The sequence below is a fragment of the Jatropha curcas genome, chromosome 10, assembly GCF_041381405.1.
Source record: "Jatropha curcas cultivar XTBG-Jc1 chromosome 10, XTBG_Jcur_1.0, whole genome shotgun sequence".
NCBI lineage: Eukaryota > Viridiplantae > Streptophyta > Magnoliopsida > Malpighiales > Euphorbiaceae > Jatropha > Jatropha curcas.
In genome coordinates, this window is record NC_143160.1 from 24,544,981 (window position 1) to 24,567,106 (window position 22,126).

Genomic DNA, 22,126 nt, shown 5'->3' on the forward strand with positions numbered 1-22,126 from the left:
CGGCTTCTTCCTCATCAGAATCATTCTCTGGGGCACCTATTACTCGATATGCATCCCCAACTTTTTCAATCAACTTCATATGAATCATAACATCGACATCCAGCCTGGTACCACGCCCCCCTCCTACACTATCATAAATTGGCCTAGCCGGGTTCCAAACCTGTAGATATCTAGCAATTCGGGTTACAAAACACCCCATCATTATAGCTCCTTAGTCGGCTCGAGCCACCTTTGCAAATCTCTGGCAGAGCCAATACCCAACATTCAACAAGACTCCATTCTCAATCGCCCATAGAAAATATAGCTCATTCAAACCTAACACCCCATCACTTTCACTCCTTCTAAATATAGTATTTGACAAAAATTTATGAATATACCGCGAGGAAGGTTTTTTCAATTTTGACGCTTTCGAATATCTAGGATTATAATTTACTTCACCGGTAAATTCTCGCCAAGTATTGCGTGCACTAAAATCACTAGAAATTTGAATTTGACTATTTTCTATGGGGAATCAGAAAATTTGGCTAATCTCATTCACAGACAGTTCAAAATCCTGGCTAAGACGCCTAAAACGAATTTTGCTTGGTGGAGATGTAGGCAAAAACCGGATAAAAGATGAATAAGAACTTAAGAATTCTAGAGTTAATGGAGCATAAACTAAGTCCTTCATTTCAAGAAACTGTCCCCACCCTATTCGCCTAAGAGGTTCTAACACAATATCTCTAAGACCCACTTGTGCTAAAGCAGCTTCATCAATGAATCGATTCGATAAAATAGGCCGAAGAGATAATTTTGTGTACCTTTCTTGTTGTTCTGATGAGGCAAAGTCGAAAGGAATTGCTGGAGGTGAAGGAGGTTGAGGAGCTGTGGTGGATCGCGCAGTTGGGCGTTTTCGAGTTGCAACTGAGGATGCGGGTCTGCTACATTTGTATCTAGGAGGCATGGTTGGAGATGATTATTTGAAAATTTGGTGTGGAGGGTGTTGGATTTGAGAGAGAAAAGAGAAAAAGAGAGAAAGTTTGAGAGAGAAGAGGTGACGGCTAGGGCGTGCGAGATGGACAGTGGGGCGGTTGGAGGCGTGCTCTTTAAATAGGGGCGCCAATAAATGAGGGTGTCTGATCGTGGCACGGCCGTGCTGATAAGCACGGCCTGGGCGTGCTCTCCTCTGACCTGCAAAACGAAAGAAAGGGCGTACCTGGCACGGGCGTGCTCTTCTCTGACTCTCGTATTGAAAAGTGTCTGTGAATAGCACGGGCGTGCTATCTGGCACGCCGTGGGACGTGCTTGTCCCTGCCTCTCAAGTTCTTTTCGCGGTCGCGCATATGAAAGTCGCGCTCGCGTATTTTGCTGGCAAACTTTCTGCCTCTCAAACGTGCTTTCTCGCGCCCGCGCATATGAATATCGCGCTCGCGCCTTCTCGCGTCTTCTAGTCCAATTGCTTCTGACACTCAGATTTGCTTGTCGCGCCCGCGTATATGAATGTCGCGCTCGCGCCCGCGTATATGAATGTCGCGCTCGCGACTTGGGCGTTTTCTTTGTTGAGACTTGCTTCGTAGCACGACTTGAGCGTGCCACTTAGCATGGCTAGGGCGTGCTTGGTTCTGGATTTCCACTTTTTCCTACAAAAACTCTTTACTAAACAGAAGAACACTTATGGAGAAAATTTGGGACTTTGACAAATAAAATAGGGAATAAAAATAAATAAACGAAAATTTAATAAAAATAGATGGGTTGTCTCCCATGAGCACTTTTGTTTAACGTCGTTAAGTTCGACGCACTTATCTGAATTTAGGCTAGGCAAGACCAATTGTAGTCTTGATGGGTTCAAAGGTTTCATTATAATAGCTTCTCAAACGTTGAGCATTTACCTTGAAACTTCGATTCGACTTACCATCCACTATTTCAATCGCGCCATGAGGAAAGATTTCCTTGATTGTGAATGGTCCAGACCATCTAGAGCGCAACTTACCAGGAAATAACCGAAGTCTAGAGTTATAGAGCAACACCTGCTGGCCTACCTTCAGATCCCTCATGATAATGCGCTTATCGTGCCATTGTTTGGTGCGATCTTTGTATATTTTGGCACTTTCATAAGCATGGAGGCGCATTTCATCCATCATGTTTAACTGTAACAATCGCTTTTGACCAACTTCCTTTGCATTGAAGTTAAGAAATTGAATGGCCCAAAACGCCTTATGTTCTAACTCTACAGGAAGATGACAAGCCTTACCATACACCATGCGATATGGAGACATACCTATAGGTGTTTTGAATGCCGTTCTGTAGGCCCATAGAGCATCGTCTAACTTTTTGGACCAATCCTTTCGTGATTGTCCAACAGTGGTTTCGAGGATCTTCTTGATTTCCCTGTTAGTGACTTCTACTTGTCCACTTGTTTGAGGGTGATATGGAGTACCTACACGATGAGTGACACCATATTTTGCAAGAAGGGAATCTAAATACTTATTACAAAAATGCTTACCTCCGTCTGTGATTATTGCTCTAGGAGTGCCATGCCTTGTGAAAATGTTTTTCTTGACGAAGCTCATTACACTTTTGGCATCGTTATTTTGAAGAGCAACAGCCTCTGCCCATTTTGACACATAATCCACCGCCACTAGAATGTATTGATTTGAATATGATGGCGGAAAAGGTCCCATGAAGTCCAAACCCCATACGTCGAAAATTTCAACTTCAAGGATGCTATTTAAGGGCATCTCATGTCTCTTCGAAATATTACCTAACCTTTGACAACGATCACAAAGACGAACATAGTTATAAGCATCTTTAAAGAGATTAGGCCAATACAAACCACTTTCTAGTATACGTGCAGCTGTTTTGCTTGCTCCAAAGTGACCTCCACATTCCATTGAATGGCAAAATTTAAGGACACTTTCTATTTCAGTCTCCGGTATACATCTTCTGAAAAGCTGATCACTGCAATACTTGAACAAAAATGGCTCCTCCCAATAGTAGAATTTGATATCATGAAAAAATTTTTTTCTTTGTTGATAAGAAAAATTTAGAGGAGGAATTCTGCAAACAAGATAATTAACTATGTCAGCGTACCAGGGGGTTTGAGCATTTGCTACTAGAAGAAGTTGCTCATGAGGAAACCTTTCATTGATTTGTAGCTCGCTTGTATCTTCTTCCCCCAATTCAAGCCTGGAAAGATGGTCAGCAACGAGGTTCTCGGTCCCCTTTTTGTCGCGAATTTCTAGGTCAAATTCTTGCAATAAAAGTACCCAACGAATGAGTCTCGGCTTTGCATCTTTCTTTTCCTGCAAGTATTTGATGGCGGAGTGATCTGTGTAGACGATTGTTTTAGCTCCAATTAGATATGCCCTGAATTTGTCAAAAGCAAAAACAATAGCCAATAATTCTTTTTCCGTAGTTGCATAGTTTAATTGCGCATCATTCAATGTGCGACTGGCATAATAAATAACATGCAACTTCTTGTCTTTTCTCTGTCCAAGCACAGCTCTTACAGCATGATCACTAGCATCACACATAAGCTCGAAAGGTAAAGTCCAATCTGGTGTAGTGATGATCGGGGCTGAGATTAACTCCTTCTTCAACCTGTTAAAAGCATCTAAACATTCTTTGTCAAAATCAAATGGAACATCTTTAACTAACAATTTGCAAAGAGGTTTAGTGATTTTTGAGAAATCCTTTATGAATCTCCTGTAAAACCCTGCATGCCCAAGAAAACTTCTTATACCTTTTACTGTGTTAGGAGGAGGTAGTTTTTCAATTACCTCAATCTTTGCCTTGTCTACTTCAATTCCTTTTTGAGAGATTTTATGCCCTAAGACAATACCTTCACTAACCATGAAGTGGCATTTTTCCCAATTTAACACAAGGTTAGTATCTTCACATCGTTGCATTACTATAGATAAATTATGAAGACATGCATCGAAAGAAGAACCAAACACAAGAAAGTCATCCATGAATATCTCAATAAATTTTTCCACCATATCAGAAAAGATGGACATCATGCACCTTTGAAAGGTTGCAGGAGCATTGCATAGCCCAAAAGGCATTCTCCTGTAGGCAAAAGTGCCATAAGGACAGGTGAATGTGGTTTTCTCTTGGTCTTCAGGGGCTATAGGTATTTGGAAGTACCCTGAGTAGCCATCTACGAAACAATAGAAAGGATAACCTGCAAGTCTCTCAAGCATTTGATCAATAAAGGGAAGGGGAAAATGGTCCTTGCGTGTTGCTTTATTTAGTTTTCTATAGTCTATGCACACACGCCAACCTGTGACTGTTCTTGTGGGGATGAGTTCATTGTTTTCATTAGAGATAACAGTCATACCTCCCTTCTTTGGAACAACTTGGACAGGACTTACCCAATTACTGTCTGAAATCGGATAAATGATACCGGCATCTAGGAGTTTGATGATTTCAGCCTTGACTACCTCCTTCATGTTAGGATTCAATCGCCTTTGGTGCTCAATTGAAGGTTTGTAGTCTTCTTCCATCAAGATTTTATGCATGCACACACTTGGGCTTATTCCTTGTAGATCCGAGATAGACCACCCTAAAACTTTCTTGTGCCTTCGTAGAACCTGTAACAACCTTTCCTCTTGATCAAGCGTTAGGTGAGAAGAAATAATAACAGGAAAAGAATGGTTCTCACCTAAGAATGCATGTTTTAAATGAGGTGGAAGTTGTTTCAGTTCATGCTTAGGAAGTTCCTTTTCTTTTTCATTCAAGATGCTTGATTCATTAGTGTTATTTTTAACATGCAAAGTGGTTTCCACACATTCATCAACAACATCAATTCTAAAACAGTCTCCATAGTCCATAGGAAGTTTACACGATTTAAGTACATCAAAGACAATTTCTTCCTGTCCAACTCTTAAGGTCAACTTACCCTCATAAACATCAATTAATGCTCTTGCAGTTGCAAGAAAGGGCCTTCCCAAAATTAGAGATCCTTCCCTGTCCTCATCAATGTCAAGAATAACAAAATCAACAGGAAAGATGAATGTACCTACCTTCATAAGTACGTCTTCGACAATCCCTCTAGGATATTTAATTGAACGATCTGCTAGTTGCAAAGACATCCTTGTTGGCTTGAGTTCTCCCATACCTAGCATCTTAAAAACTTCATAGGACATAAGATTGATGCTAGCACCCAAATCTGCCAAAGCTTTTTCAAAGTCAAGATTACCAATGTTACAAGGGATAGAAAAACTTCCTGGATCTTTTAACTTTGGAGGCAGTTTGTTTTGGATAATCGCACTGCACTCCTCGGTTAACATTACCGTTTCTTGATCATCAATTCTTCGTTTCTTGCTCAAGATATCTTTTAGGAATTTAGCATAGCTAGGCATTTGTGCAAGAGCTTCAGCAAAAGGAATATTGATTTGAAGCTTCTTAAACACATCCAGGAACTTGAGGAAGCTCTTGTCATCTTGTGCTTTCTTTAATCTTTGTGGAAAGGGTACAGGGGGAACATATGGTTTTACCTTTTCTTTTTCCTCCAAGTCAATGATAGGCACCTTTGGCTGTTCTTTTTCTTCCTTTTCTTTCCTTGGTGGTTCATCTAATTGTTTGCCGCTCCTCAAGGTAATAGCCTGCACTTGTTCTTTTGGATTCTTTTCAGTATTGCTAGGTAACGTACCTTGAGGTCGAGATGCCATCATGTTTGCAAATTGCCCCAACTGAATTTCCAAATTCCTTATTGCGGCCTGCTGGATTTTATGGTTTTCTCTAGTTTCATTCATGAACTCCATGTGTGATTTGGAAAGAGCAGTGAGGAGGTCGTCATGAGATTTCTTTTCCGGAGGATGGAAACCAGGTGGTGCATTCAAGGCATTGTTAGGATTACCATAGGATAGGTTAGGATGGTTCCTTAACCTGTTGTCATATGAATTTGAATAAGGGTAATTCTTTCTTCCTTGATTCATCACATAGTTCACTTGTTCCAAAGTTTGTGGATTTAAAGAGTCCATGACACATTCTCCAATTCCATGTTGTCCATTGCACCTATCACAAATTTGCATGACAGAATTTACAGGATTAGTAGTTAACATGTCCAATTTCCTTACCATGTTATCTACCTTGGCATTAAGTGCTGTAATGGCGTCTATTTCATAGACTCCTGCAGTTCTTCTCCTTTCGGTACTGTTTTGGTAATGGCTATTGCTTGCCATTTCCTCTATCAATTCATATGCTTCATCAATTCCTTTCTTTTCAAAGGATCCACCTGCAGCTGCATCTAAGGTAATTTTGATGTTAGGAGATAATGCATTATAGAAAGTTTGTACCTGTAACCACTTGGGCAAACTGTGATGGGGGCACTTTCTTAACAAGTCCTTGAATCTTTCCCAAGCTTCATACTGTGAACCCCTTCCCCAAATGTCATAAGCATGTGATGCATATGATGTATGAGAAGAAATACACGTAATGTGTGTGAGTCGCCACCTTGTTTAATTATTTTAGGGTAAACTAGGAAAAAACCCTAAGTGACTCCATTTTTAATTAACCTAGTTACTAGATTAATTATCCCAATGTTTAAAGCACAGTCTGCGAACCCGAGATGGATCCCGAGACTATGTCATGCTGATGAACTAACCGATGAATGAATGCTTTGCAAGGTGAATGATGGATTAATGAAATGTTTGAGTGATTTCGACTTGCCGCTCGGGGTTAAATCCCGAACGTGCCTACGTACTTCCGTTTGAATGGAAGATCAAAGTCAACGTAGTTCGATAGGCCTTCTTTGAAGGGCTTTGAATGGGTATGCTTTATGCATGAGTGTGTATGCTTTGTGCATAAGTGTGTATGCTTTGTGCATAAGTGTGTATGCTTTGTGTATAAGTGTGTATGCTTCGTGCATTTTGTTTAGGCATTTTGCCAAAGGATCGATTGATTCGATTAGGCGTTCGTCGCCAAATGTGTTGGTTTTAAGGCATTTGTGCCAAAAACGGTTGTCGGGCGATTTGTCGCCAAAGTCGTTGATTTTAAGGCTCTTAGCCAAAATGGTTGATTTAGGCAATCTGTTTGCCAAAATGATGTGATTGGGCGATTGTCGCCAAAATGATTGATTTTAAGGCCTTTGGCCAAAAAGTGTTGATTTAAGCAATTCGTTTGCTAAAATGTGTAATTTAGGCGATTGTCGCCAAAATGGTTGATTTTAGGGCCTTTGGCCGAAATGAGTTGATTTAGGCAATTAATTTACCAAAATGTTCGATTTAAGCGATTTGTCGCTAAAATGGTTGATTTTAGGCCTTTGGCCGAAAATTGGTTCATTTTAAGGCATTTTGCCAAAAATGTCGATTTTACGGCTTTGAGCCGAAAATGGTTGATTTTAAAGGCATTTTGCCAAAAATGTCGATTTAACGCGATTTGTCGCTAAAATGGTTGATTTTAGGCCTTTGGCCAAAAAGTGTTGATTTAAGCAATTCGTTTGCTAAAATGTTCGATTTAAGCGATTTGTCGCTAAAATGGTTGATTTTAGGCCTTTGGCCGAAAATTGGTTCATTTTAAGGCATTTTGCCAAAAATGTCGATTTTACGGCTTTGAGCCGAAAATGGTTGATTTTAAAGGCATTTTGCCAAAAATGTCGATTTAACGCGATTTGTCGCTAAAATGGTTGATTTTAGGCCTTTGGCCAAAATGTGTTGATTTAAGCAATTCGTTTGCTAAAATGTTCGATTTAAGCGATTTGTCGCTAAAATGGTTGATTTTAGGCCTTTGGCCGAAAATTGGTTCATTTTAAGGCATTTTGCCAAAAATGTCGATTTTACGGCTTTGAGCCGAAAATGGTTGATTTTAAAGGCATTTTGCCAAAAATGTCGATTTAACGCGATTTGTCGCTAAAATGGTTGATTTTAGGCCTTTGGCCAAAAAGTGTTGATTTAAGCAATTCGTTTGCTAAAATGTTCGATTTAAGCGATTTGTCGCTAAAATGGTTGATTTTAGGCCTTTGGCCGAAAATTGGTTCATTTTAAGGCATTTTGCCAAAAATGTCGATTTTACGGCTTTGAGCCGAAAATGGTTGATTTTAAAGGCATTTTGCCAAAAATGTCGATTTAACGCGATTTGTCGCTAAAATGGTTAATTTTAGGCCTTTGGCCAAAAAGTGTTGATTTAAGCAATTCGTTTGCTAAAATGTCGATTAGACCGTAGGCAATTAGTTGCCAAAATTGATTAATTAAATGTAGGCAATTTTGTTGCCAAAAAACGTGATTAAATGAGGCCGTTAGCCACAATTATTGATTAATTGGACTTTTAGGCGAGATTGTTCGAAATAAAGGCAATCGAACCATAGTTATTAATTAACTAGGCTCTTTAGCCAATATTGTCGGATTTAAACTTTAATACCACGATTATTGATTAACCGGGCATTTAAGCTTAATCAAATTAATTAAGGCAGTTTATTTACCAAAAAATAATGACGTGAATGCATTTATGCAATTGTAGAATTATTAAGAGTAGAAGAGAAATATGCATGAAGTGCTAAAATTAAATAGGCAGAGTTTTGTTTACATACCTGATTTAATCGACGACCGCTTCTTAACTCCAGATTAAGCTCCTCGCTTAGGAAATATTAATTAATTTTAATTTGTTTAATTTTAATGTCCAAATATCACAATAAAAACGCAATAAAAATTAAATTAAATGCAAAAAGCGATAAAGAAAACGCAAGGAGCGTGAGAAGGAGAAGGATTCGTCCGTCAACACAGACCGGGGTACCAGAAATAGGCTGAAAATGGTCTATTTATAGGCCATTTTCGGGTCCCGGGCGGCAGGTGCCGCCCGGGAGGGCGGCAGCTGCCGCCCTGTCGGTGGGGCGGCAGGCCCCGCCCACGCTGGGCGGGAGGTGCCGCCTGGGAGCGCGGCAGCTGCCGCCCAGTCGGTGGGGCGGCAGGCCCCGCCTGGTCTGGGCGGCAGGGTGTCGCCCAAGCTGGCGGCAGGTGCCGCCCAGTGGCGTGGGGGGGCTAGGCCCCGCCTGAGCGGGGCGACAGGCCCTGCGGGCGCTGGGCGGCACGCCACGCCTGCGCGGGGCGACAGGCCCCGCGCGCGCTGGGCGGCTGGCCTCGCCCGCGTGCGCGGCAGGCCTCGCCCGCGCGGGACGACAGGCCTCGCCCGCGCGCGCTGGGCGGCAGGCCTCGCCCGCGCTGGGCGGCAGGCCCCGCTAGCGCGCCGCGCGGCGCTGGGCGGCAGCCCGCCCGCGCTGGGCGGCAGGCCTTGCCCAGGAAGTGGGGCGGCAGGTGCCGCCCAGGCTGGGCGGCTGCTGCCGCCGTGCCCGGCGGCAGGCGCCGCCGTGGCCGGTGTGGACACCGTGCCTCGCTCCGGGGGCCTTTGTGGGAGTTCCGGACCTCCGAAAAATATTCCGGGACCTGTTCCGCGATCCTCGCGATATTCTGGACGTTTTAAGTAACATATTGGCATACTTCCAGTAAATGTCCAAAATGGCCTTCGGTCCGGCCGGACTGTTTACTGTAGCAAGGTCAAAATTTGAGTATTCACACATACAAGCTCTCTTGATCATGATGAGCAAATGTCATTATCTCATTGCGCAACTTGGTGGTTTTGGAGGATGGAAAGAATTTAGCTAAGAATTTTTAAGCTAATTCATCCCATGTAGTAAAACTCCCAGCGGGACACGATTGTAACCAGGATCTTGCTTTATCCCTAAGAGTAAATGGAAAAAGTCTTAATTTGATTGCATCTTCAGAAACACCATTTTGTTTGAATGTGTCACAAATTTCCAAAAAATTGGTGATGTGAGCATTAGGATCTTCACTAGGCAAACCCCCATACTAGATCGAGGTAGAGAGCATTTGGATGATTGCGGGTTTAATTTCAAAGTTATTGGCTTCTACCCTAGGTCTAGTAATACTTGAGGTTGTCCCATTCAAATTAGGTGTGGTATAATCTCTCAAGGTACGGACCGGATGTTGAAGTGGTGGTCCAACTATGTTTTCATTTATGTTTTCGTTTTCGTTGGCCATGTTTGCTTCTTGTTCGGGTTTTATTTCCCGTGTTTTTCTTGCAGCGTTGTGCCTACGACAAGTTCGCTCAATTTCCGGATCAAAGACTAGAGGTTCAGTCCTTCTCGATCTTCTTTGCATAAAACACCCGGAATAATTCTTAGGAGAAAATTAAGTAAAAATAAAAAGAGTGTCTAAATTAACAACAGGGTAATTCGTATTGATATTGATATGCCAATCCCCGGCAACGGCGCCAAAAACTTGACAGCGTTTTTCGCAAGTGTACGAAATCGCAACAAGTAGTATAGAGTAAGAAAGTATCGTATCCACAGGGATTGTTTATCAATTACCAAAATTATGTTAACCTATTATTATTTAGACGACGATAAAGGAGATTCGCTGTAAGGTAAATAAAATTTAAAGTAAAAATAGAAGAGATCAAACACAAAATTCAAGTGAAAAGAAATCAGAGGATTAAGTTACTAGGGAATTTGATTTCACTTAATTCTATCCAGCTTATTCTATTAGTTCATTAATCAATTTTAATTGTTCAAGTAGGAGAACAACCCTAAAGTCACTAAGAAGCTCTCCCGATTTATTGTTAGTTATTCTAATCCAGTTCAATTACCTATCTTTAATAGTGAAATTAAACATAAATCAGATTATTAGGTTTTATGGTTGTTTTGTGAGTTCACAACTTAAAAATTTATTAACTTATGAAAACCTCCCTTGAGTCAAACCATATAGCTTCCCCATCAAGTTATTATTCTCAAGTAAATTATTATCTTTTTCATATCAATAACCCTTCTCCCGAATGTAATTATTGAAATAATTCAATCCAGGGGAAAATTTCTGCCTGGACGCCTTAAGCATAATAATAAGTTATAACAAGAACAAGGAAGAATAAATCTAATATTATAAACTGGAATCGAATTAAGTTACATCAATTCCCTAGTATAAGAGTTTAGCTAGACATAGTAATTAAATTAAACTCAATCATACTTGAATCATTCATCATAATTAAAGACAATAAAGAAAGAAACAAGATGAAGGGTTTAGAATAAAAACTGTATCACAACTATGTTGATGGCTTCCTTGAATCTTGGCACAATTCTTTGATGCTTGAAATCTTGAGAGAAAGAAAGAATTATGTAAGGAAATTGCATAAAAAACGAGATTCCTTGTTAGGAGAAGTTCCTCTCTTTATATAGAGTTTTTTTGAAGGCAAGTTTTACTCCTTTTAGGAAATAGAATCCTTATTTAGTGCAAAATCCTTTATAGGAGATCATGACTGTTTAGGTTCTTGATTTCTTCTTGATTAGGACTCCTTTTTCCTCAAGAATAGGTCCAGGTCTTGTTTAGTGTGTTTAGGAAACTCCCCGAGGTCGGCCCATGTGAGAAAAAGCTTGATTTGCGCATTAAATTCCCGCTGGTTCCGCTTGCGCAGCACGGGCGTGCTTCCTTGCACGGGCTGGGTGTGCTTTAGTCTGGAAGTCTGGCTAGTGAAGCACGGGGTGTGCTAGGTAGCACGGGCTAGCGAAGCATTAAGGCACAGGCGTGCCACTTAGCACGGCAAGGGCATGCTTTTCTCTGGAAGTCTGCCTAGAGTTGTCACGGGCGTGCTATGCTTTGACACGCCCTGGTCCCATTATAGCACGGCCGTGCCTTTTGGCACACCCTGGCCGTGCTCTCTTCTGTCTCTCCTTTGTTTTCCTTGGCTTCTAGCACGGTTGTGCTTTTTAGCACGGCCTGGGCGTGCTAGAAGCTAAGTGCCTTGTATTATAAAGTTCTTTTCTGCGCCAAATTTCTGCAATTTTTTCTTAGATCAAGCGGATTAAAGATCAAGGAAGCTTTTGAACATAATTATACTAAAAGTGATTTAAAATCAAATTAAAGCAATAAAACTTACTAAAATTCAAATAAAAACTGTATTAAAACACTATAGAATTAACACCTATCACGTCTAGCACGCTTCAGTCTTGTGCCCACTACCCTGATGGTACTCACAGTATTCGTCGGTTCTGTAGTTCCTTGGTAATGGGTTGGGTGGTGGCCTGGCTTCCAAAGGCTTAATGTAATTAGCTTTGATAGCCTCTCGGAACACTAAAAGGATTGGCATTCCGAGATCAGTATATGTTCTTCTTGACTGACAGCCATTTCTCATATTTCCCACACGGAAAGGATTCGTGGGGGTGATGCTTGCCACTTCGTGGACTTTGCTAGCTTGGCTAGGTTTCTTGTATTTTGAGGTTCCCGAGTCTTCTTTCAATTGCCCCATTTGAATTAAATATTCTACCTTCGTAGCAGTGGCAATGAGCGACTGAAACGTTGGTAGGTACTGGGTCTGTAATTGTTATTGGTGGACAGGCTGCAGGTTTTTTATAATTATGTCCACCTGTTCTTGCTCAGAAGGCCGGTTAATCATTTGGGCGGCTTTGGCCCTCCAACTCGTAAGGAACGAGGAAAAGGGTTCGTTGTTTTTCTGTTTGATGGTTTCTAGTTCCCTCCGAGTAACATCAACCTCCATATTATAGTGGTATTGCGTATTAAACGCATTGCAGATGTCTTCCCAGGTCTTCATCTTAGACCGGTCCAGGCTGACAAACCACCTCAAAGCAGCACCAGTCAGAGATTGTTGGAACAACTGAGCAAGGAGCTCGCTGCTTAATCCAAATGGGTTAAGGGCACCCACATACATTTTCAGGTGCGTTTTGGGACAAGTGGTTCCATCAAACTTGTCCATATTGGGCATTTTGAATTTTGTTGGCAGTCTTGCTTCGGGAAACAAGGACAAGGAGTCCATGTCCACCACTTCCTTGTGTGTCTTAAGGGCAGTAATGGACCTTTCCAATAGTTCCAGTTTTTCTCTCATTTTCTGAGCTTCCAGCTCAGAAGCAGTTTTGGAGGGCATGTCATCCAGGTTAAGGGTAGGGTTTGTTGGTTCAGCAGCAGGTCCCTGATTGGAGGTAGCAGGTCCACTTCCCCCAGCCGAAGTCCCATTTCCATTACCATTACCCAATTCAGCTATCAGGGCAGTCCTTTGGGCAGCCAATGCCTCATTCATTATGGCTTCCAATTGTTCAATGAGGTTTTGGATGTCACTGAGTGATGCCATTGGTGCAGTTGGAGTTGGTGAAGTTGGTGAAACTGGTGAGATTGGTGAAGCTGGTGAGGTTGGTGATAGCACTGTAGGTGTGACTGGAACTTGGATAGGCACTCGAACAGCGGGTACCTGATAAGATAAAGGTAATGGGATTAGGGTATAGTGGTTCATGTATCAGGGTAGTGAAGTAGATCGACTCTTTGTCCAACTGTGCATGACTAAAAAGGGTATTTTATGTTCCTTTTAATGTGATGATATGTCATGAATGCGTACAACATCACGTCATAATCCGTTTATGATATGATTCAGATCATTGGGTGCATACAGTCCTAAAGGATAGGTTCTATAGGCTATGACACAAATAGAGAATTGGCTTATTAAGGGACCCTTGAACCTTGAGCATGGATATACCTAACCACATGTGAAAATAAGAGTTTCGCGTGGGTCCAACGGTATGCATACTCATGGGCCATCCCCAAAAGGATTAGGGATGGTTTGCGGTAACAGGGAGGACGCTTTGGCTGTCCGTCGACATAATCAAAGAGACCTGCCGATCAGCACTACTTGCTATCCAGACTCAGAAGTTTGAACAGAAATAGAAGAAATTCATTTGAAATTCATTTTATATGCAATCGAGAAAAGGATTCTCAATCGTGCAAATAAATCAACAAGTTAAAATGTTTTAATTAAATTGTACAAATTGAGTCCAAATTTCCTCATCTCGTATTCTTAAAAAAAGAATACTCGATTCATGTTAGGGTACCCTGCAAAACCAAGCATAGTAAAATAATACCCTAAAGAAGGGCAGGTTAGTTTACTCAACAATCGTAGTCCACCTTATGTAAAATGATTACATAATTACTCCCCAGCAGAGTCGCCAAACTGTGAACCCCTCCCCCGAAAATAGGCATAAAAATGCATATGACCAAAGGGCAGAAATGCACGTGAATGTATGAGTCGCCACCTTGTTTATTTATTTTAGGGTAAACTAGGAAAAAACCCTAAGTTGACTCCAATTTTAATTAACCTAATTACTAGATTAATTATCCCAATGTCTAAGGCGCAATCTTCGAACCCGAGGTGGATCCCGAGACTATGTCATGCTGATGAACTAACCAAATAAATAAATGCTTTGCAAGGTAATTGGACCGATGGAATGTTTAAGTGATTTCAACTTGCCGCTCGGGGTTAAATCCCAAACGTGCCTACGTACTTCCGTTTGAATGGAAGATCAAAGTCAACGTAGTTCGATAGGCCTTTCTAAAAGGGCTTTGAATGGGTATGCTTAATGCATGAGTGTGTGTATGCTTTGTGCATTTTGTTTAGGCATTTTGCCAAAAAATTGATTGATTTGATTTAGGCATTTGCTGCCAAAAAAATGTTGATTTAAGGCTTTTAGCCAAAAAGGTTGATTTAGGCAATTTGTTGCCAAAAAATGTTGTGATTTAGGCGATTGTTGCCAAAATTGATTATTTTAAGGCTTTTAGCCAAAATGAGTTGATTTAGGCAATTGTTGCTAAAAGTGATTAATTTTAAGGCTTTCAGCCAAAAGATTGATTAATTCAAGGCATTTTTGCCAAAGATTTTGATTTAAGCGATTTGTCGCTAAAAATGGTTAATCTACTTACAGGCAATTTGTTTGCCAAAAGTGATCAATTGAATTGCAATATAGGCAATTTATTGCCAAAAAAAACGTGTTTAATTAAGGCTATTTAGCCACAATTATTGATTAATTGGACTTAAGCCGGACTGTTCGAAATAAAGGCAATTATACCATAGTCATTAATTGACTAGGTACTTTTAGCCAATATTGTCGGATTTAGGCTTTAATACCACGATTATTAATTAACCGGGCATTTAAGCTTAATCATATTTAATTGAGGCAGTTTATCTGCCTAATGATGACGTGAATGCGTTTATGCAGTTGTAGAATTAGGAGTAGAAGAGAAACATGCATGAAGTGCTAAAATTAAATAGGCAGAGTTTTGTTTATGTACCTGATTTAATCGACGGCCGCTTCTTAGCTTCAGCTTGAAAACTCCAAATTAAGCTCCTCGTTTAGGGAATATTAATTTAGGATTTATTTAATTTAAGTGACCAAGTATCACAACAACAAAATAATAAAAGCCTATGTTAAATGCAGAAAAGCAGTAAAGAATCGCAAGGAGCGTAGGGGAGAAGGAGCGTCCGTCAACACAGACTGAGTGAGTAAAAACGAAGTGCCGGGGCTGTATTTATAGGGCAAATCCGGGCTGGAGGGCGGCAGCTGCCGCCGTGACGGCGGCCGGCGCCGCCGGGTCCGGCAGCCGCTGCCGCATAGGGGAGAAGGAGCGTCCATCAACACAGACTGAGTGAGAAAAAACGGAGTGTCGGGGCTGTATTTATAGGGCAAATCCGGGCTGGAGGGCGGCAGCTGCCGCCGTGACGGTTGCTGGCGCCGCCGGGTCCGGCGGCAGCCACCGCCGTGACCGGCGGCCGGTGCCGCCTTGGCCGACGGCAGCCGCCGCCGTGACAGGCGGCCGGAGCCGCCGAGTCCGGCGGCCGGCACCGCCCTGGCCGGCGGCAGCCGCGGCCGTTCCCGGCGGCTGTCGTCGCCTTCGCTGACAGACTGGCTAGTCTTTTCGTTCCGGAGGTTTTTCCGGGAGTTCCCGACCTCCAAAAAATATTCCGGGACCAGTACTGTGATCCTCGTAATTTTCTGGACGTTTCAAGTACCATATTGGCATACTTTCGGTGAACTTTTTGAATGGCCTCCGGTCCGGCTGGACTGTTTGCAGTCCGGGAAAACTGGCTTTTTGAGCCTCAAAATTTGGGTATTCACAGTAATCTTTTTTCATCAATACCCAGGAGTTGGAGGTGGTAATTCTGGACCCAAACTGGCTTTACAAGTGCACGAAATCGCGATAAGTAATAAAGAATGAGTAAAGTATCGTCCACAAGGATTGTGTACCAAATACCAAAATTGTGTTAACTTACTATTATTTAGACGACAATAAGGAGAATTATTTTTAAGAAATTAAATTTAAATAAATAAAAGAAAATAAAAAGAAATCAAGCAAGACAATTTGATGAAAGAAATCAAGGATTAAAAGCTACTAGGGATTTTGATTTCAATTAATTCTATCCAATTTATTATCATCTATTTAATAAGTTTTCACAAATTGCACGCCTGTCCAAATAAAAACAAACCAAATGCAAAATCAACTAAATACTCCACATAAAATGGAGAGATTACAAACTCCATACAAGATGGAGATAGCAATACATTCTTTAATTATTTTCACCAAGTTTTTATTTTTTTATTATTTATTCTTTAATTTTTTAAATAAAAAATTAAAGTCCTTAAAAATATTTTTTCATCTCTAAATTTAATAAGAGTTTCTTGGTTAATCCCGATATTTGTTTTTCCTATTCAGACTTTTATATATATCACTATTATTATAAATTAAAATTCCTAGTTTAAATACAAATAGAAACTCTTTAATTAATATAATAAAAATACCTTAGTGAATAATTATTAAAATATATATTTGAATTTTTAATACAATTTTTATTCACTAATATTATGAATTTCTAATATAATGGAAATTACTAAATAAAAATTATATTACGAATTCAATATATAAAAATAAATATATAATAAAATTTAAATTTAAATTGAATATTTCTAAATATGAATATATTAGGATCCAATATATACTTTATAATATTTAATAATAATATTTCATATATATATATATATATATATATTCATTTATTATATAATGCAATTTTATATTAACTTTTATATATAGTCAAAAATATTAATTTTTACAATGAAACCTAAGGATATAATAACGATACTACGTCATTGAAAAAATTTTCCTACATATATTCATATTCACATGATTATATACAATAGAAATTAATAATTATATATATATATATATATATAAAATAAAAATTATTCTATTAATTTGTAAATTGAGAAAATTATACTTACCGCAAGAAAAATACATGATTGCAAACTCAATAATTCCAAATTAACAAAAGCTTGATGTAATAATTCTTGATAGTGAAAAGTAATTAAAACCAAACATATATATAGTGGTATGATAGGACAAATTCTTAATTAGAATGAGATTAAATTTATAATATTAATATAATAAAAATAATAAATAGATATAATATTAAAATAGGGTTAAAGTCAAATTTCTAATTAGAATGGTATTAAATTTATAATATTTATATAATAAATAAGACTAAATTATACTTTAATCAACCAATAAAATTAAAAGCCTATAGAGGCATTTTAGGAATCCAATATTCTCTCCATTCGTACTTTTATATATATTATACATAGATAGATTGTAGTAAAACTATATTAGAGATTATATACTCATTCATTACCAATATTAAAATATATATCATAATATACAATAAATAATTTCGTGTGGAGGGGGCATTTGTACAAATCCGAGGTCGAAAGCAGAAACTACGCATATTCGCTAGTTAGTCCTAAGGGCCAGAGACAATCCCGATATCAAATATATATATATATATATATATATATATATATATATATATATATATATATATATATATATATATATATATACAAATACGGAAAAATAAATTTAATATTTAATATCATATATCATAAATCAAATACTCATCAAGTCAAATAAAATATATACTAAATTACCCTATAATATAATTAATAAGGACATCTGGACTCTGTCTAGCAATGAAAAGTTCTTAATCTCTAATGCTTGGAATAATGTCCCATATCCGCTGTGAATGAATATCAATCAAATACTCAAATTAATAGTTGTTAGCTGTTTTAATAGCTTTTAAGTGTTTTAGCAACTACCAATTATTAAATGTTAGTCGTTAATTGTTAGCTATTCATGTAGTGGCTTAAAGCAAAAGTGTTTGGTAAAATTAAATGTTTGATTAGCTATTAGAATTAAAACGATAAAAAAAAACATTGAAATGTTGACTTAATATTTTAAATTATGGTCATAGAACTGAAGTGGACTAATGAATAAAAAAGAAGATAATATATATATAGAGAGAGAGACAAGTGTTTCTTTTTTTTTTCAATTTTTTCTATAACAAAAGATTATTTATTATAAAATTAAAATGAAAATATGAAAATTTTTTTTGTAATTTTTATTTTAATTTTGACAAGGTGCTCTTCTCGTTGTTTCTATCTAAACATGCTAGATCCTATCCCTTGGGTTCATTATTTTTCAGAAGTACCATTTGGTTTTGGTGATTCTTTGTTTTATGATGCTTGTGGTATAGTACAGTCAAGACTTGCTAATATTTAGAGCTCGGCTCTCTTCTATTATCTAAAAAAAATAATTAAATAATTAAATTATTAAAATGACATGTATTCCTTTGAAATTTGAGAATGAAAATACAAATAAATAACAAGAGTACCAAACTCAGAAAGAGTATTATAGCAACTAGAATACCTAAATTTTAAAGTATTTGGAGAAGTTGTTATTTTCTCATTATGTGTAAGTGCGTTTATATACATAAAGAGATAAGAGAGAGACCTATCTAAACAGCTATACAAAAGTTTACAAGCCTATCAATATCTAGTTACAAAATAATATTCTGTTTCACAATGATTATCTAATACACCCCCGCAAGATGGCAGGACGTTGAGCAATGCCAATCTTGGACCGCAAACGAAGAAACTCACGACTTGACATCGCCTTCGTCATTAGATCAGCCAGTTAATCCTTTGATGAAACATGAGAACCACACAACGTGCCTTGTTGAACTTGAGTGCGAACAAAATGATAATCAATTGCTATGTGTTTCATGCGCGAATGAAATACTGGATTTGCTGCAACATAAGTTGCACCCAAATTGTCACAATAAATCACTGGCACTTCCTCTATTATTTGATGCAACTCTTGGAGTAAGTTTTTAATCCAGATTACCGCAGCAGAAGTAGCAGCAAGCGATCAATATTCCGCTTCTGTTGAGGAGCGAGCTACAGTTCTTTGTTTCTTAGAAGCCCAAGCAACCGGATTTTTACCCAGATAAATGATATGTGCACTGGTTGAGGTTTTGTCATCACAGTTCCCCGCCCAATCCGCATCAGAAAATGCGTGTAACACACCCTTGCTATTTTTGTGTAGAAATAATCCATGATCAAAGGTGCCAATTAAATAACGCAATAGCCGTTTAGCTGCTGTCCAGTGGTTTTCAGTTGGTCGAGTAGTGAATTGGGACAGCTTATTTACAACATATGCAATATCTGGTCTTGTTAATAACAAGTACTGAAGACCCCCAATCAGTGTGCGGTATATAGAAGCATCGGTTATATGTGCCGAATCATCTAAAGACAATGTCACTGATCTAAAGACAATGTCACTAATGGTGCCATTGGGGAAGAAATGGAATTCACACTTCCATTTTCACTTTTTCCAACAGCTCTCGAATGTAATTTTGTTGGGTCAAGAATAACCCATTAGGTGTTCGAACAACCTCAACACCAAGGAAATAGCTCAACTCGCCCAAATCCTTAATAGAGAATCGATTTCCTAGAGCTGAAATAAATTTCTCAACCTGTAAATCATTGCTCCCTGTGACAATTATGTCATCAACATATACAAGAATATATAGGAGATGACTTCCTAGAGATTGAATAAATAAACATGTGTCTGAGTGAGATTGAACAAACCCAGCAGAAAGAAGAAATGATTTGAGTTCATGATACCACATTCGTGGCGCTTGCTTCAGCCCATACAAGGATTTCTCCAATCGACAAACAAAATTGGGTGCCTTTTCATCTACAAAACCCGTCGGCTGGTCCATATAAACAGTTTCAGTGAGTCGACCATGTAAGAATGCATTATTTACATCCACTTGCCTTAATTTCCAGCCTTTCATTACTGCAATTGATAGTACTACCCGAATAGTTGGATGTTTTGCCACTGGAGAGAAGGTTTGATCGAAATCCACACCAGGTCTTTGAGTGAATCCCCGTGCAACAAGTCTTGCTTTATACCTGACTGGATTACCCGCAGAATCATATTTGATTCTAAATAACCATTTACATCTGACCACATTCGATGCTTCGGACGGGTGAACAAGTTTCCAGGTTTGTTGTTTCATTAAAGCCGAATATTCCTCCTCCATGGCATGTCTCCACTTCGGTTCTTTTAACGCCTGAGCTACAGTTTTCAGAACCCATAACTTAGGAGCAGCAGCTGTTGAAAGACATAGTCGATTTACTGGTTTCACAATATTGTTCTTACTCCTAGTTATCATGGGATGTGTGGAACGAGCTGCATTCTCATCAACAGCAGCCTCTATTTGACCATATGTACCACCAATCTAATTATCACTAACAACCACAAAGTCATCTGTAGATTCAAAATTAGAACCCATACCTGAACTATCTTGAACCATGCTGTTTCTTGGTGAAGAAGACATTGCAGTAGAAGCCGTTGCTTGTGGCAAGAGAACCTCAGATGGTGTAGATTCATGGACCTGTAAAACGTTAGAACTAGGAATAATAAAATGACTTGGGGACCATTTATCAATAATTTCAGTCGACGGACGTTCCAATTTAGACTCAAGAGAGGAAAAGGGAAAGTTGTGCTCAACAAATTCCATATGTCTAGACAAATAAACTTTAGAGGTTTTGGGATCGAAACATTTATACGCACTTTGATTCTGAGAGTATCCAAGGAACGCACATGGAACCGACCGTTGCTGTAATTTATTGGTATTGTATGGTCTGATCCAGGGATAACAGAGACACCCAAAGACTCTGAGTTTAGTATAATTTGCTTGGCGACGATGTAGACAATAGAAAGGAGAGTCATTTTTCAGAATTTTTGTGGGCATTCTATTAATTAAATAGGTTGCTGTTTGAAAAGCATAAGACCAAAAATGCAAGGGCAAATTGGCTAGATGAAGCATTGTTAGTCCAGTTTCAACAATATGTCGATGTCGACGTTCTGCAATTGCATTGTGTTCTGGAGTGTATAGCGGAGTAAGAAAGTGTGAAATGCCATTCTCCTGTAGATAGGATTTTAAATGAATAAATTCTCCTCCATTGTCCGAATAAAGGGAAACAATTTTCCTACCAAAATAATTTTCAACTAGTTTCTTAAATTGAGGAAAAATAATCGAAACATCTGATTTTCTTTTGGCAGGAAACAACCAAGCATATTTTGTGAAATGATCAACAAAAAGCACATAATATTTAAACCCATCAATTGAAAGAACTGGAGCTGGACCCCAAACGTCTGAATAAACTAATTCCAAAGGAGCAGAACTCCACATTGAAGATTCACTAAACGGTGCCTTATGCATTTTATTACATTTGCAAGAATCACAAAAGAACTTAAACTCAACAATAGAAGTGGACGACACATTAAGATGATTGAAAATTAAATGCATAATTTGAGTAGTAGGGTGACCAAGACGCCTATGCCATAAAGGGTGACAAGTGACCAACATGTGTGAAACCGATGGTTGCACACGCTGAGAAAACGTCTTTGGCCATTCATAAACACCATCATTCGGTTTTCCTTCCGCTAGTAAAGCCCCCATGCACATGTCCTTTACAGTAAACAGAAAAGGGTTAAAAGATACCTCAACATTATTAGACACACAGAATTGGTAAACTGAAATAAGGTTCTTGTTCAATCCGGGCACACAACACATTATTTAGTTTCAAAGGATGTAACAAAGTGTTTAAAGAAATAGTGCCAGTATGAGATATAGAATATTGATTACCATCACTTAGAACCACATCATCAGTACCATCATAGTCTGAATGCAGAGACATATTATTCAAGTCTTGGGTAACATGCTGGTTAGCCCCAGAATCCATTATCCACGCTGTCTCAGATGCACCAACAGCAACTTGATTAACCTATGGTTTCGTATTTGTCGAATTGAACAATAAATGACACAGTTTCTTGAGTTTCCAGCACTTCTTGACAACATGTCCTGTATTAAGGATAAAGCTAAGCACTAACTACTTATCTCTGTTTTTATAATTTGTATTTCTGATCTCCTTTATATACGCCTATCTTATATATAGGTTAGTTAT

General features: G+C 38.8%; 1 protein-coding gene and 1 pseudogene across 1 annotated transcript; one reads left to right on the forward strand and one right to left on the reverse strand.

Moving 5' to 3' along the window:
- Window positions 1–511: 511 nt before the first annotated feature.
- Window positions 512–21,904, reverse strand: LOC149493316 (uncharacterized). The gene is made up of 6 exons (XM_089715466.1): window positions 21,808–21,904; window positions 20,451–21,695; window positions 19,463–20,369; window positions 4,262–5,439; window positions 1,805–3,787; window positions 512–903 (listed from the first exon to the last, which is right to left on the reverse strand). The coding sequence occupies exons 1-6, from the start codon at window positions 21,902–21,904 to the stop codon at window positions 512–514; spliced, it is 5,802 nt and encodes a 1,933-aa protein (XP_089571592.1).
- LOC149493317 (small nucleolar RNA R71) lies at window positions 6,295–6,373 on the forward strand (annotated as a pseudogene).
- Window positions 21,905–22,126: the final 222 nt, after the last annotated feature.

Coding starts and splice junctions, on each gene's coding strand:
- LOC149493316 (XM_089715466.1), bottom strand. CDS start 21,904: ATGGATTCTGGGGCTAACCAGCATGTTACCCAAGACTTGAATAATATG. Junction 20,370..20,450: donor CATGGTTCAAGATAGTTCAG/GTATGGGTTCTA, acceptor ATGGTCAAATAG/AGGCTGCTGTTGATGAGAAT. Junction 904..1,804: donor ACCCATCAAGACTACAATTG/GTCTTGCCTAGC, acceptor CCGCATCCTCAG/TTGCAACTCGAAAACGCCCA.